We start from the raw sequence: 13727 nt of genomic DNA, 5'->3' as shown, positions 1-13727 counted from the left end.
GTTTTATATTGTGCTGTGTTTATATTGCTATTGCGGATCAATAGCTGAATGGACTCGGGCTCAGCAGAAGGACTCAGCATTGAGACTTGTTTAAGCCAACTGGATCCACGTTGAGACGAAACAGAGCAGCCTGTCAGTTATTGGCAGAAAAGTGCCACTGTTGCTATTCAAAACGTCCAGTTTGGATTGAAGGCCTCTGATGTTTTTGATTTGCAGTGAAATAAACTTGTAAAATTGAGTGTGTAATTTGAAGCTAATCCCAGAAAGCTGTTTTGGGTTTAACTTTGTTTTGGTGATCACAGGGTTTTTTATCTGACACTGATATTACAGCTGGTAGTGACGCATGTTCAGGAAGAGCCGGTTAGTGTTTTATGGAAACCACAGTGGAAGAGTATTGATAAAGAAATGCCCAGTGCAGTGGAGCCTCTTTGATGTTAGTCGCCTCTTTATTATGTAACTGACTGACAGCCAAAGACCGACACCGTCCCACACACTTCACCTACTGGTGTCAGTTCATACACTCACTATGAATGTTGACTTAGATAGACAGTGTTTGTGCTATAAGGTAAACAGAAGTGAGAGTTACCACTCTGGTCCTCGGAGCACTGAAAGCCATTTATAATTCTTTATATTTATATTCAATTGTTTAATTGTTTTAGATGGAATCTTTTAGCCACACTAACAGTGTCACTCTTAGGATAACAGTGTTAGTCACTCTGCCGGTCTGTAGGTTGGTTCACCACTTTAGTTTAGACTGAAATATCTCATCACTTATCCAATAGATTGCCATGAAATGATATGCACACTAGGGCTGTCATTATATGATATCGTGGCTAAAAGAATTTGTATTGCCCCAACATTTGCAATTGAAATTTAAGATTATAGAAAGAAGATTATAAGTCAAATTTATATTCAATGTTATTGCGTGTTTTGTCCATAGACAGTATAAATATGGACTCACAGGTAAGGTGTCTGCACATAGATGCATAGTTTCATACTAATGCTAGTACTATGATATACATATCAGGATAATTGTTTGGCCTGCTAGGTGTTATCTTGGTCCATCCTGACTTTAAGGATATTTGGATAGGGGTACCAAAGAACCAAAGAGCTGTCAGGGGTGTTGATGATTGTGTTGTAATATATGTTAAAAGAGTCATGTAAGAAAGGTTATCTCAAGTCCCATACAGTGTTTTTTTTCCTGTGTGTTTCCTTTGACGTGGTTAGGGGGAGATTTCAGGTCAAAGGTTAAGAGCAAATTGTTGGGGCTTCCTGGGAGAGGGGCCTCTCTTTTCTTCTGTCCCTATCTTACACTGACTTATACTATTGTTTATTTAGACTGCATGTATTGTATTGTATAACGTCCACGGTATATAAGGGTTTGTCCTGCCTCTTCGTCTCCTGGGTAATCTAAAAATGGGCAAAGACATGGATCATCGGTGAACCTGAGGCTGAATGATGCCTGGCTGCTCAAACAAGCCATCTGTAAAAGCACCAACCTGTCAGGCTGTAAAAATGTTAATTTTACCACGGGGGCTTATGGAGATGGGATTTGTTCTGGAGCCAGCCTCAAGGGGACATTTGAGAAACTGCAGTTTTTTGGCACTTCAGCAATGGCTTCATTTATCACTTTTTTCACAAATAAAGTAAACTCAAAATTAAAATGTAAGGATGTGGAGAGAGAGAGTCACAGTATTATCATATGTGTATTATGAACATGATATCAATATTTAATTTTTAATCATCAATACTAAGATATAGTCACACCCAGTACATACATTTATTGTCCCCAGAGGATGAATGCAGTTTCCCACAGTTTCCAGTCTTTATGCTATGCTAAGCTAGTTGGCTTCTGGTGGTAGTTGCATATTTAGTGTACAAATTGGAGAGTGGTATTGATCTTCTCATCTAACTCTGGGCAATAAAGCAAATGAACACATTTCAGCAATTCAACATTCAATAAACCCATCATAAAACATTAATAAGGTCATCCACTGAAGAAGACCATGAGACCTGACTAAACTTTAACTACTCTGTCTGCTGAGGAGGACCTGGAAATACAGTTAAAAGCTCTAGTAAGTGGAAACTCCATTAAGTGGACCCTGAGTAAAGCCTTTTTGTCAAGCTTTTGGGTCCAAACTTCTAAACTCAGTCACAAATATAGTTATTTTAAATTCCTTCCATCCATGTTAAGTAATTTCTTGCATGCTACCTTTCCTTCTTTCCTCATTTGTTTTGCTTATTTCCTTCCTATTGTTTATTTATTTTACTGTCTGTCTTTCATCAGCTAATCTTAAAGACAAATATCCCCAAAACTGGAAATGCACGATTTTCATTTGACTCCAAAACTGAACTTGGAAGTTACAATGTGTACTTGAACAGCGTATAAGATTTACTGGCATCTCGTGGTGAGATTACAGTTAACTCAACCTTTTCCCACTTTCCCCACCCATTGTAGGAGAAGCAAGCCTTCATGTGCCAAAAGAGGTCAACGTTACAACCACACAGATAGCCTGTTGAGGCTATTGAGGTTCCTTTAGATACATATATTTAGAAATTGTATTTAGCCAGATATTCTGCAAAACTATAGGTCATAGCAAGCGTCATTGTTATTGTTCTTATCTTCTGCTAAACCTCTAACAAAACACATTACAGTTAATGGCGGCACAAGATGGTGTTGTTTTAAAGGTGATTAAATATTAATGAAAGCAAAGGTTTGCGTGTTAAATTCAGTTTCGGCTAAAGGTTAAACACTGAACCTTGGAATAAGTTAATTGTACTACTACTAAAAGTTAATACTCTATTATTACCACAGCTAAATTATGAATGCAGGCGTATCTTTCCATTGTAGCCCTGCTGCATTCAAAAGAGTATTTCTTCCATCGCTGAAGGTAACTCATGGGTGTTACCATTAATTCAAGGCACAAAAAAACCTTACTCACCACATATGTATGTGCATATGCTAGTGCTCACATGCATGTGTGCTTGTCTGCTGCAGTCTCAAGCTCAAATATTATGCAGTCCTGTTTTGCTGGCTGAGGGGACACAGTGACACCTGAGAGTGTTAGAGGGTTTGGTCCGAGTCCATGGCGTTACAGTAAGCCATTTGGCATCTGAGTGTCTCTGCCGCTACACTGACACAGCTGTGAATGGCGAGCACAACAACAACAAAAAAAAAAAAAAGAAAAAGAAAAAACTCCACCTTCTTTAGATGAAACAATGCAACCGTGTCGACTACAAAATGCTTCTTAACAGGCTTTTACAACCTGTTCTGTACTTTTCAGGTCACCCAAGATAGTTTTCTTTGTTCTTCCAGCCAGTAACAGCACGGGCACACCCATCTGTTAAACTGTCCAGGTGTTACGGGAAAACCATTTCAGTGATGATTTAAGTGAAAATGAGGTTAGTCACAATGGATTTCAAATGCTGTAAGGGGGGGATGGTGGTGTAGTCAGCTTAGAAAAATATTGTGGTTTGAATATGTGCGTGTCACAATTAGCCAGTCAGTGAGGGCAGGTCAAGACTGTGTGCACACATGTGTACGTTTTTGAGTGCATTTGTCTTTCTGTATGCTTCCCATATGGTTTTTTTTGATCCATGTCCCTGTTATACCCCTCCTGCTCCCTCTTCGTTCGCTCTGTCTCTCTCTGTGCGCTGATGGTGAAGGAATGATGGAATACTGGAGGGTAAATCTCTGGTTTCCTGGAAGCTGGTCTGGCTTTATCAGAAGCGGCTGTGACAATACTCGAGCTGATGGGCCAACCAAACGTCTTTCCTATAAGCGCCGATCAGCCAACAAAAAGCCTTCCTGGAAGAAATAATCAGCAAACCGGAGGCCCTTCCTGGAAGACCACTGTGGATTGCTCGTTGCAGGGCATATTCCTAGCCCTTTAATATTCTTTCCACCTTCACTTGACAAGCGTTGACATTGGCAGGAGCTCAAAAATGAAATGCACGAAAGAAACAACTGTTAATAACATTTTAGATTTAATCAGACAGCAAGAATGTTATCAGTCAAACCATCACACTTTTAAAACAGGCTCTCTGTTGCTCAACTTTGCTTCCTTGTGTTACATTAAAACACGTTGTTGAAGGCACGAGGGGCAGTGCCCAAAACCTTGGTGTGAATGTTTTGATTGTTGAAAAAAAAAAAAAAAAAAACTAAAACTCCAAAACCGAGCTCAGTTGTTTGAGAGCCGGGTGTTGTGCTTGGCCCGGGACACTGTTGACAACTGTTGAGCTGGACACAGCAAGTCATTACCCGAAAAAATGAATCATGGTGGAAAGACTTTCTATGAGTGTGTGAGATTCACGAGAGGAGTGAAGGATACAGGCAAAATATTCCAGCCCCGCTAACCAGGCAACTATGGGGAACATAAAATGAGTCATAGTGAGCTGAGCTGGCTTATTTAGACAATGTGTGTGTGTGTTTGTGTGTAAAACTGGATTATTCTGGTTGGATTTTGGGAAGAAGGCTCACTCATTTCTGTTTGTCTCTTGAACTACGTCAGTTTTGTCTATAATTGCCCATTGCTCAGTCTTCCTCTCATAAACAAATAGAGTCACCCACCTACGTTCACACACACACACAAAAGCGTACTAACAGCAACATTCGTCACACACACATTTTTTCCTGTAAGTGTCATAGTAAAATAAGGAACGGTGTACCTGAGTTTTTAAATCATTGTAATTACCTGTACCAAGGTAAGCTGTAAAACATTATCCTCACTTGTCACCAACAGAAATCTGAGGGTGGCTTTTATCCAGATGTGTGTCTGTGTCTGTGTTATAAATGTAAAGTATTATATGTACTATTACATCAGTTTCAGTAAGTCAGTTTCACATCACATTTCTGCTTGTTTTTTTCAAGTATGAACTCGGTGCTCTTTCTGCATTATTTAGCTTTTTTTTATATTCAGATCTCTTCTTCCCATATCTGTTCCTCTCTCACAGACAAACACACACACACACACACACACACACACACACACACACACACACACACACACAGACACCTCATTCGCTCTTTCTCATACGCACACTATCACCAGTCAAGCCGTAAAAAGTCAACTCAATTAAAGTGCCTCATTTCCTGGAAGCCAGCCTCAGACAGAACAGTAGGTATGCAGGGAATGGGAACTGTGTGTGTGTGTGTGTGTGTGTGAGAGAGAGAGAGAGAAAGAGAGAGAGAGAGGGAGAGAGAGACTTACCTCCTGCTTAATTTTACCAACAGCAATCTATGCACACACACTCTGCATTGGCTGCACACTAAAACAGACCACAGACCGCCATAAATCTCCTCCACGTGGACCCTTTCACCTATTTGACCTCACACACACACACACACACACACACACACACACACACACACACACACACACACACACACACACACACACACATATACTATATATATATATATATATATCTATATATATATATATATATATATAATATCTATATATATATATATATCTATATCTATTATATACACACACACTCTCTCTAGAGGACACCATCCTCACTCAGACCCTCAGGCAGGATGTATAAAACCCCGCTGCATTCCTTTCCAGTTAGGTCCAGCCCAAAGTGAGCTTTCTACACAGTAACTGCTGTGTCAAAGTGTGTGTGTGTGTGTGTGTGTGTGCGTGTGATGGTGTTAACATAACCGAGTGTTTCTGGGAATCCCTTTGTTACTGTGTGTTGTGTGTAGATCTACAGGCCTGACATGTCTGACAAAAACACATCCCCGCCCTCTCTCTGCTCTGCTCTATACGTTCTCTCTGCAAAGCCTATGGAATTTACCCACAATGCTCTTGCAGAGAAAACAAGAAGTGATGATTGCAGTAATTTTAACCCTATGATTAATGTGTATTGTCCTTGCATTGCTAGCACTCTCCGTCCAGCTCTTTAAAAAAAAAAAGAAAGCCTGGCGACTGAATAAACACTGCTTTGTTTGACTAGGAAATCCCATTTGTCAGTTAATAATCTGGTTGTGAGGCCAGGCTTTGCTGAAATAGAGACTTGCCTTACAATATATTACGGTAAGTTAGTGCTTATCAAGTCAATATTGACTCAGTGAAGCAAGAGAGAGAGAGAGAGAGAGAGAGAGAGAGAAAAAAGAGGAGACAATGAAGTAACACACAGGGCAAATGCATTGACTTTTGTAAAAATAGTGCTCTTTAATATAAATTATTGAAATATTTTAGAAATATAAATATGTGCAACGTTCCTTTTCATTTATTTTTTTTTTTTGTAATGCTTTGTCATTTCAGGTATTACAGCTTGTATTTTGCCAGACTAGTGGCCAGCCTTTTTGCGAGAGAGTCTTTATAAAAGACAAATGATTCACGTACACGTGTGGTCCACTGGTGCAACACATGTAAAAAAACAAAAAAAAACAACTTTATGTTTTTATGTGAGAAAATAAGACTGAGATTTGACAAGAAAAAAAAAAAAGAGGCGTATCATTATGGTATATTTCAGTGCTCTTGTCTCCACATGAGATCACAAAATGTTTAAGGATGTGAGAAGGGTTACCACTCCAATATGGATCACAGGTAAGTATGAGCACTGGTCGAACACAGACGAAAAAAAAACAATTCTGATCAAATCCGAGTCTTGTTTTACAAAAGGCGTTTTTTTTTTTTCCATTGTAAAGAATCACTTTAAGGAAGTCTTGTGATCCCTTGACATTCATTTAGACAAACTCTGGCTTCAAGAGGTAATGATGGAAGGTCGGCGGGGGCGAGAAACCTTTCTAAAGTTACAGGGATTAAACAGTCCACATAACAAGTTCACCTCCTCTCTTATGTCCTTGATGAATACCAGGAGGGAGAGAGCAAACACACCAACACAAATATAAGTTTGAGATGATAATGTAAAGAAAAGATTTAAGACCATACGTTTCTCTTTTTCCCGTTGGGGTTTCTTAGCATACCTGGCTTTATATATTTCAAAGGAGCTGCGTCCTGTTAGACTCGATCATTTCCTCTAAGTCTGGGACATCAATCACGTCAATGTTTTTGTTTAGCTCTATACCAGTATGTCTCCTCCCCCTTTCTCCCCCCCTCCTCAGTTCCCTGTCCTCTTCAGTTTCCTTTTCCCTTAATCCCATTTCCCGCTCTTCTCCTCTCTTCGTTCAATCCTTCTTCTCACCCTCCCTCCCTCCTTCCCTCTCTCCCTCCCCACCCCCCCCCCCCCCCCCCCACCCCCCCACCCCCAAGTCTTTCGTCGGCTTCAGTCGTGGTCGTCTTTCCCCAAGGAGCTTTACAGTGTCGCTGACATTTTTCCAGCCAGTCTGCTGGATAAAAATAAGTTCTGCTGTTTTCTTTGGTCCTGTGCCAAGCCTTTTGTCTCAGTAACAAGCTTTTGTCTCGGCAACAGTAGTCTGTTTTCTGTCACTGTCAAAGCGCACATGCAACTCCGCAACAAAAAGGTGGTGGTAGTTCTTGGGGGGGGGGAGTGGGGGTGTAATGGAGGAGAACGGAGAAACAAACAGGAGAAGGAGAAGATGCTTTGTAATGCTTTTTTTGTTTTCCTCTTGTTCCCACGCTAACAAAACCTACATGTGGGTCTGTACCTGTGTGTGTGTGTGTGTGTGTGTGTGTGTGTGTGTGTGTGAGTGTGTGTGTATGTGTGGAGCAAGCGTGCATGACCGCCCCACTCCCCTCTATGAGGCAACATTTGCGGGAAGCAGCAATGGAAATGTGTGCACCACCGCAACACACAAATACACACAGACACACACTCAGACAAACAAATACTGTAGGTTCTCTGCATTGGGCCCCTCGTTTGGACTTTGCCTTTTCTCTGTAACTCCTCCTTCGTTCGCCCCCTCTAAGCCATTCTGTTCTTTGCCTTCTTTCTTTCTGTCCAGTGATCCAAAGTGTTGTAAATGTCAAGGCTGACAGAGGAGACTGTTTCTTCTTAAGCACATCAAACCCACAGGGGATCACCGACGTCGCATTGATCGCGTCACCACTGTCACATTGTTAATATCTACCGATCAGGTTAATCTTCTACGAGGCTCTGCTCTGCGTCTGAGTCAGTCATAGGAAACATTGATCTTTAACCTCTGGCTTCATCTGCCACTCACACTAGTGGTCAGTTTTTGTTGTTTTGTTTTTTGCAAGGCAGGACGGATGAGGTACTGGTTGGTTACCCAGATCACACTCCTCCTCATCCGAGACTCCGGAGACTCTGGTGTCCGTCAGTGTTGAAACAGAGCTGATTCTGGTCTCAATGAAAAAAACTGACCTCACACTGGCGTCTAAGGCTAACTCTGGTCAGTATCTGAAGGTGCGCATATCCTCATATGCACTTAGAACTGGTCTGCGCCGTCCTCCAATCACCTGGTCCATGTTGTGGAACCTCTGCGGTTCCTGTCAGTCATATCGGAGCATCGTACTCCTCCAAGAAGTCTCTAAGAGTGTGCGGGAGCTGCTCAGCTCGCTCTGACCCCCCCAGGCCTCGGTTGTTCAGGGTCCTCCTGCACATGTGCTGCAGGGACGAGAGAGATGTTGAGAGGGGTCGGCGCAATTCCAGGGGAATCCTCTCTCCACCGCTGTGGATCAGATATACGCTGCGTCCCTTCAGTTCAGCCTCTCCTGAATTGCCCCCACATGCCCCGTCTCTGCTCCTTCCAGCATCGGGCCCTTTGCCCATGTAGTGCGCTATGAGTTTCAGCACACAATCGAATTGTGGGGGCTCTTGGGTATTTTGGGGGTCTGGCTGTAGGAAGAAGCCGCCTCCCTCGCTGTGGATGCGCAGGTTCTTGGTTCCTCGTGCCGTCTGGACAGAGAGGGTGAAGAAGTGGTGGTGGTCCGAGGAGTCGCGGATCAAGAAGGTGCCAGGCGGTTCAGAGCGCAGCATGGAGCTGGCCTCCCGACCCCCAACGGGCCCCCAGTAAAACCCACTCTCCTGTAGCTTACGCAATGCATGCATCACCTGAAATAGGTAGAAAAACACACATTATTACGTGTCATCAGCTGGACTTCAATAACAGTCAGATATTCCTCTATGAACTGACCTGCTGGTAGTGTGCATGCGAGCTGAAGGGCTTGAAGTGATGCGGGGTGAAGTTTGACCCCTGAACCCTGCCCTCTGGAGGGGTCACGCTGCTCATGGCGAGGGGGTTGCGTCCGCTGAAGGTTACCATGGCGCCATGGCCCCCTGCCTCTGCACGCTGGTCGAGAGGCAGGGGGCCCAGAACAGGAGCGTCGAGGTGAACAGGTAGGAAGGAGTTTGGGGTCAAGGGAGAGGAAAGAGAAGGGGAATGGGGTGAGGGCGGCGGGGTCACACACCGGGTCCAGGGCCCCGGGGCAGAGGAGTCTGATGCATCCAGAGAGGGGCTGGGAGAGAGCACCTAAACACAGCTGGGAAAAGAGGATGGAGTAGAGATGAAGCATCTATATATAGAGTAATGCACACATCCAAAAGCAAGCGAGGTAACACAGCCTCCTGTGAACCTTAGTCATTCATAAACATGGACATAAATAAATGACCACTTTGCCACACTGGTGCTCTCGGTTTACCCCCAGAAAATGCAGTTACAGCGACTGTGACAAATGCATAAGGCAAGACTGGGCATGGAGCAGGCAGGTTATATTTAGTTTAAATGAATCCTCGCGTTTACTCGGGCTGAGCTTGCTCATGCTGCTGCTGCTGCTGCTGCACCGTGCAGCCAGACAGCAACTGGATCCTGATTGCTTTCAATTGTCTTCGATCGGGCGTACCGCAACAAGGGATTTCAGAAAGGGGGTCACTGTGAAAGAGTCCGGCGCGCTTTTTTCCCTCTCCCCTCTCTCTCTCCCCCACCTTCTCTTTCACTAAATAACTCCTTATTCCCTGTGCGGACAGCGATACAGAGGCCCCATTCTCCGGTTTCACTGTGACTGAAAAAGGTGTCCCGTCTGCTCTATCTTTTTGCTCTGGCTTTGGAGCGAACAGAGGGGGGGGATTAAAGACGGCTTCACCGGACAGGAGAGGCGCCATAACGGGTTTAGAGCCGCAACAGAGCCGCTGATGTAGAAGTCCACTATTTATAATGATAATATTACACTTGCATCCCGCACGGCTGCACTGCACCAACAACCATCTGCATCATTCCATCAACTTGAATGATGTTGGATGTCTTTATTATTATTATTATTATTATTATTATTATTATTATTATTATTATTTCAAACTTACCTTGCAGATATGTTCAGCCCCGCACCGCAGCCGCTCGTCGCCAAAGAAAAAGATATGCAAACTACCCGAGAGTAGTGCTAGATGAATTATTAACTCAGGCATTAAAATCCTAAAAAAAAAAAAAAAAAAGTATCCAGAAAGTGTGAGTTTGTGTGTGTGTGTGTTTTTTTTTTCTTTCTTCTTCTTCTTCTCTCTTTCCCGAGCGGAGGAATGTGGCCGCGGTGGTGGTGGCGATATGTTGCCGGAGAGAGAGAGAGAGAGATAGAGAGAGAGAGGGAGAGATCCCGTCCGTGTGTGGAAGAAGGTTACTGGAGGTTGTTTCCAATGAGTAAAGCCGATGTTCGTAAGGCTCCGCCTCCTCCGTTCAGAGGTTCTTCCAGTAAACACACGCACGCCACGCCACGCACGCTCTCTCGCGCGCACACACTCCACTCACGCAAAAAAAAAAAAAAAAAAAAAAAGAACAGACGCACGGGCTCGCGCTCTCCCTTGGCAGATTGCCAATAAATAATCAGCGTGACCTTTGCCGGGCTGTTTCCTGGTACTGGTGGGTTCCCTTTTTGACAAGGTGAAACAGTTAAAGGCTCGACATATGGAACAAATATAATCTGTTCAATTATCGCGTGAATGTTAGAGTTTATGTGCAGATACAGACACAAACATAGAGGTTTCCTATTATATCTGTAGGACTGTATATGTCTTACACTGTACTTATATTTCCCACAAATGTTCAAGGATATAGAATATTTGATAATCTGAATAATCAGATATAAAACCTACATCCAAAATTATACTTTTGTACATTTGTATCCTGATACTACTTGCCAAAATCATGTTTTTGCTCGCCAAAGTGGATCTATATAAATTTTACCTGCTTTATACACTGTTAGGTAGCATCAGTATCAGTAAAAAAGCACATTTGTATCTATTAAAGTATGCATTCAATTCGTAATTCTAGTTATTTAAAGTTACTGTTGGGTAGCATCATGTTTTATAACGAGAGCATATGTTTTGTATGTCAAATAAACATAGAAGTTGCATAAAATAGAAAAGGTGCATAAAAAAATCACTTTTGTATGAAGCAAAAGTAAGCGTTGCAATCTGTGTTTTTGCTGGTCTAAGTGGAGATATAGTTATTTTTGTTGCTATACTGTTGAGTGGCATTGTATTTTATGAGGCGATCACATGTTTTGTATGTCAAATAAACATAGAAGTAGCATAAAATACAAATACACAATGCACAAGTACAATTATACTTAAATATGCACATTTGTATCAAGTAAAAGTATGCATTTAATTCTTTATACTAAGTAGCAATTCACCATTGCACTTTCACCAAATGTTATTGTTGTTTACTACATAGTTTTTATGTCAATGTTTATATGTACCTGTCAAGCTCCTTGTTTTTCTGGCTGTATTTATGTCTATAATTGTACGTACATTGACAGCAACATGTAACCAGAGTCAAATTCCTTGCGTGTGTGCACACACCCGCCAAAAAAGTGTACTCTATAGCCTACAGCTACTAAATGCACGTTGTTACAAAGTTAAAGTATGTATTTAACTCCTAATACTAAGCAGGAATTATTGTTTTTGCTAGTTAGTTAGTTAGGTAGCATCACGCACTAGCTTCGATAGGAACCAGAGGGCCAGGTTCAGGTCCATGGACCACAGTATGGCCCTCTTGGGCATTGCTGAGATGCCCTTGAGCAAGGTCCTGAACCTCTAACTGCTCCACATAACTTCACCTTCTCTCTACATTTGCTGTCTATTAGCCATTTTTGTGTGAGTGTAGTTGTATTTTGGGACTTTGAGGGATCAGTGAAATAAATGTTCCTCTACCATATTTTTTATGTGTCAAATAAATATATTAGTAGCATAAAATACTTAAGTAATGCACAAGCACTTTTGTATTTAAGCATAGTACTCGTTGCTAAGTAAATGTTACATTCCACCACAGCAATAATGCAGTATGTTGTAATGTATATAATGTACTGTATATAGCTTTTGAATGCAGCAATATTTAATTAGTTATTTCATTTAAATAGTTAATCAGTTTCCTGCAGTCGCTCTTGTGCTGCTATAACATGTTTATTTTCCCCACAGAGGAGCAATAAAAGAGAAAAAGAAGCCTTACCCTATTTTAAGAGAGTCCCACTTTGAGCAGGTCTTTCATTTTCTTCTTGCATTCCTCGCAACATGACAGGCGATTAACATTTACAAAGCTGTCTAATGTTTAAAGATACAACCCCTCAGGTCCTCATGTCGTGTCAGGAAGCATTTCACTTACTGTAAGTGCTCTTGAGCAACAACCCGTCACACTGCTCCTGATGCATTACAAGGCCAAGTCCTGCATTTGAAATCTAATTGAAAGTGTGTGTATCATCACCAACATGCACTGAAGGTATCAAAAACAATAGTATTTATTATAAAGAATGGCCAGTGTTATATTCTCTTATATTATGTTGTGTGAGTATTATTAAATACTTTGTATACTGTAGGATAGTTTGATATAGCAGATTCAACACAAAACATTTATATACCCAATCTGAGTTTTACAGTAAAACACTGTCACATTTAACTGCAAAACCTTTATTTTATATGACATTTTCATGTCAGTTATATGACAAAACAGTGTTTCTTTTCATAAAATTAAACTTTCATGAACTTGTATTTATACAGTAAAATATGAAATAAAAAAACTAACCTTAACTATAAAACTATCCTATTACCGTTTTTTACAGTGTGGCTGTCAAATAAAGTGAATGAAGTGCAGTAAAAACTACAGTATTTCCTTCTGAGATGTAGTACAGTAGTATTCTGTATTTGCTCTGCTTGTGGCTAAACATGACTACAGTTTTCAACTTTCTGACTCATAGCTGTAACTTGCTACACGTTCACGCTGAGATGTTGGATAACAAACAACAGACTATGAATAGTTTTTTTTTTTACGATAAACTTTGAGGCTAAAAGATAAGGACCACATTCCCATTACAGGAAGATTCACTTGTCAGGGTGATCAATTATGTTGATGTGGTCAAGAAGGTTAAAGGTCAGATTCAGGACAGGAACTGTATAAGTGTATGTTTTATTACCTGAACTGACCCTGAACCATCGTGCATGTGTGAGGATCCCTGACCTTTTGGCTGAAATACTTTATATTCTTGTAATGTGCATATAGTTGTATGCTCCTATTGTCTTCTTATCCTCAGACAAAAACAAAGACAACATAGCAACATACAGATCACAATAACAACATGAGTGCTTAATAACAATAGTAATTAATGCTCAAACCATGCTAATGACTATTATTACCACCCTTCCAACTGTGTCTTTAAGGATGATAATGGGTGTAATAGGTTTAAGGTCTTCTCATGTCTTAAAAATCACCTGTTGGCTGGAACAGACTAAACACACTGCAAACCTGTGCTGCAAGTTGAGGTCCCACTTTCGATAGGCAAAGATCAAGCATGTGTTATTATAAAGGCATGTATATCAGGGGGTGGTGCTTTGTGCCTCTGAAGAGCTGTGCA

At 41.5% G+C, this 13727-nt stretch overlaps 1 protein-coding gene across 2 annotated transcripts; it reads right to left on the bottom strand.

The window, feature by feature from the left end:
- Positions 1–7453: 7453 nt before the first annotated feature.
- socs3b (suppressor of cytokine signaling 3b) lies at positions 7454–12452 on the bottom strand. Of its 2 annotated transcripts, none has more exons than XM_010749433.3 (3): positions 12332–12452; positions 9032–9377; positions 7454–8949 (listed from the first exon to the last, which is right to left on the bottom strand). In XM_010749433.3, exons 2-3 carry the CDS (start codon positions 9158–9160, stop codon positions 8392–8394), a joined length of 687 nt encoding a protein of 228 aa, XP_010747735.1. In that variant the 5' UTR covers positions 9161–9377; positions 12332–12452; the 3' UTR covers positions 7454–8391. The 2 variants fall into 2 exon arrangements, with proteins under 2 accessions (XP_010747735.1, XP_027145289.1); XM_027289488.1 differs by lacking the exon at positions 12332–12452 and adding an exon at positions 10195–12304.
- Positions 12453–13727: the final 1275 nt, after the last annotated feature.

Source organism: Larimichthys crocea, chromosome XVI, assembly GCF_000972845.2.
Source record: "Larimichthys crocea isolate SSNF chromosome XVI, L_crocea_2.0, whole genome shotgun sequence".
Classification (NCBI taxonomy): domain Eukaryota; kingdom Metazoa; phylum Chordata; class Actinopteri; family Sciaenidae; genus Larimichthys; species Larimichthys crocea.
This window is presented reverse-complemented; position numbering and strand designations above follow the sequence as displayed.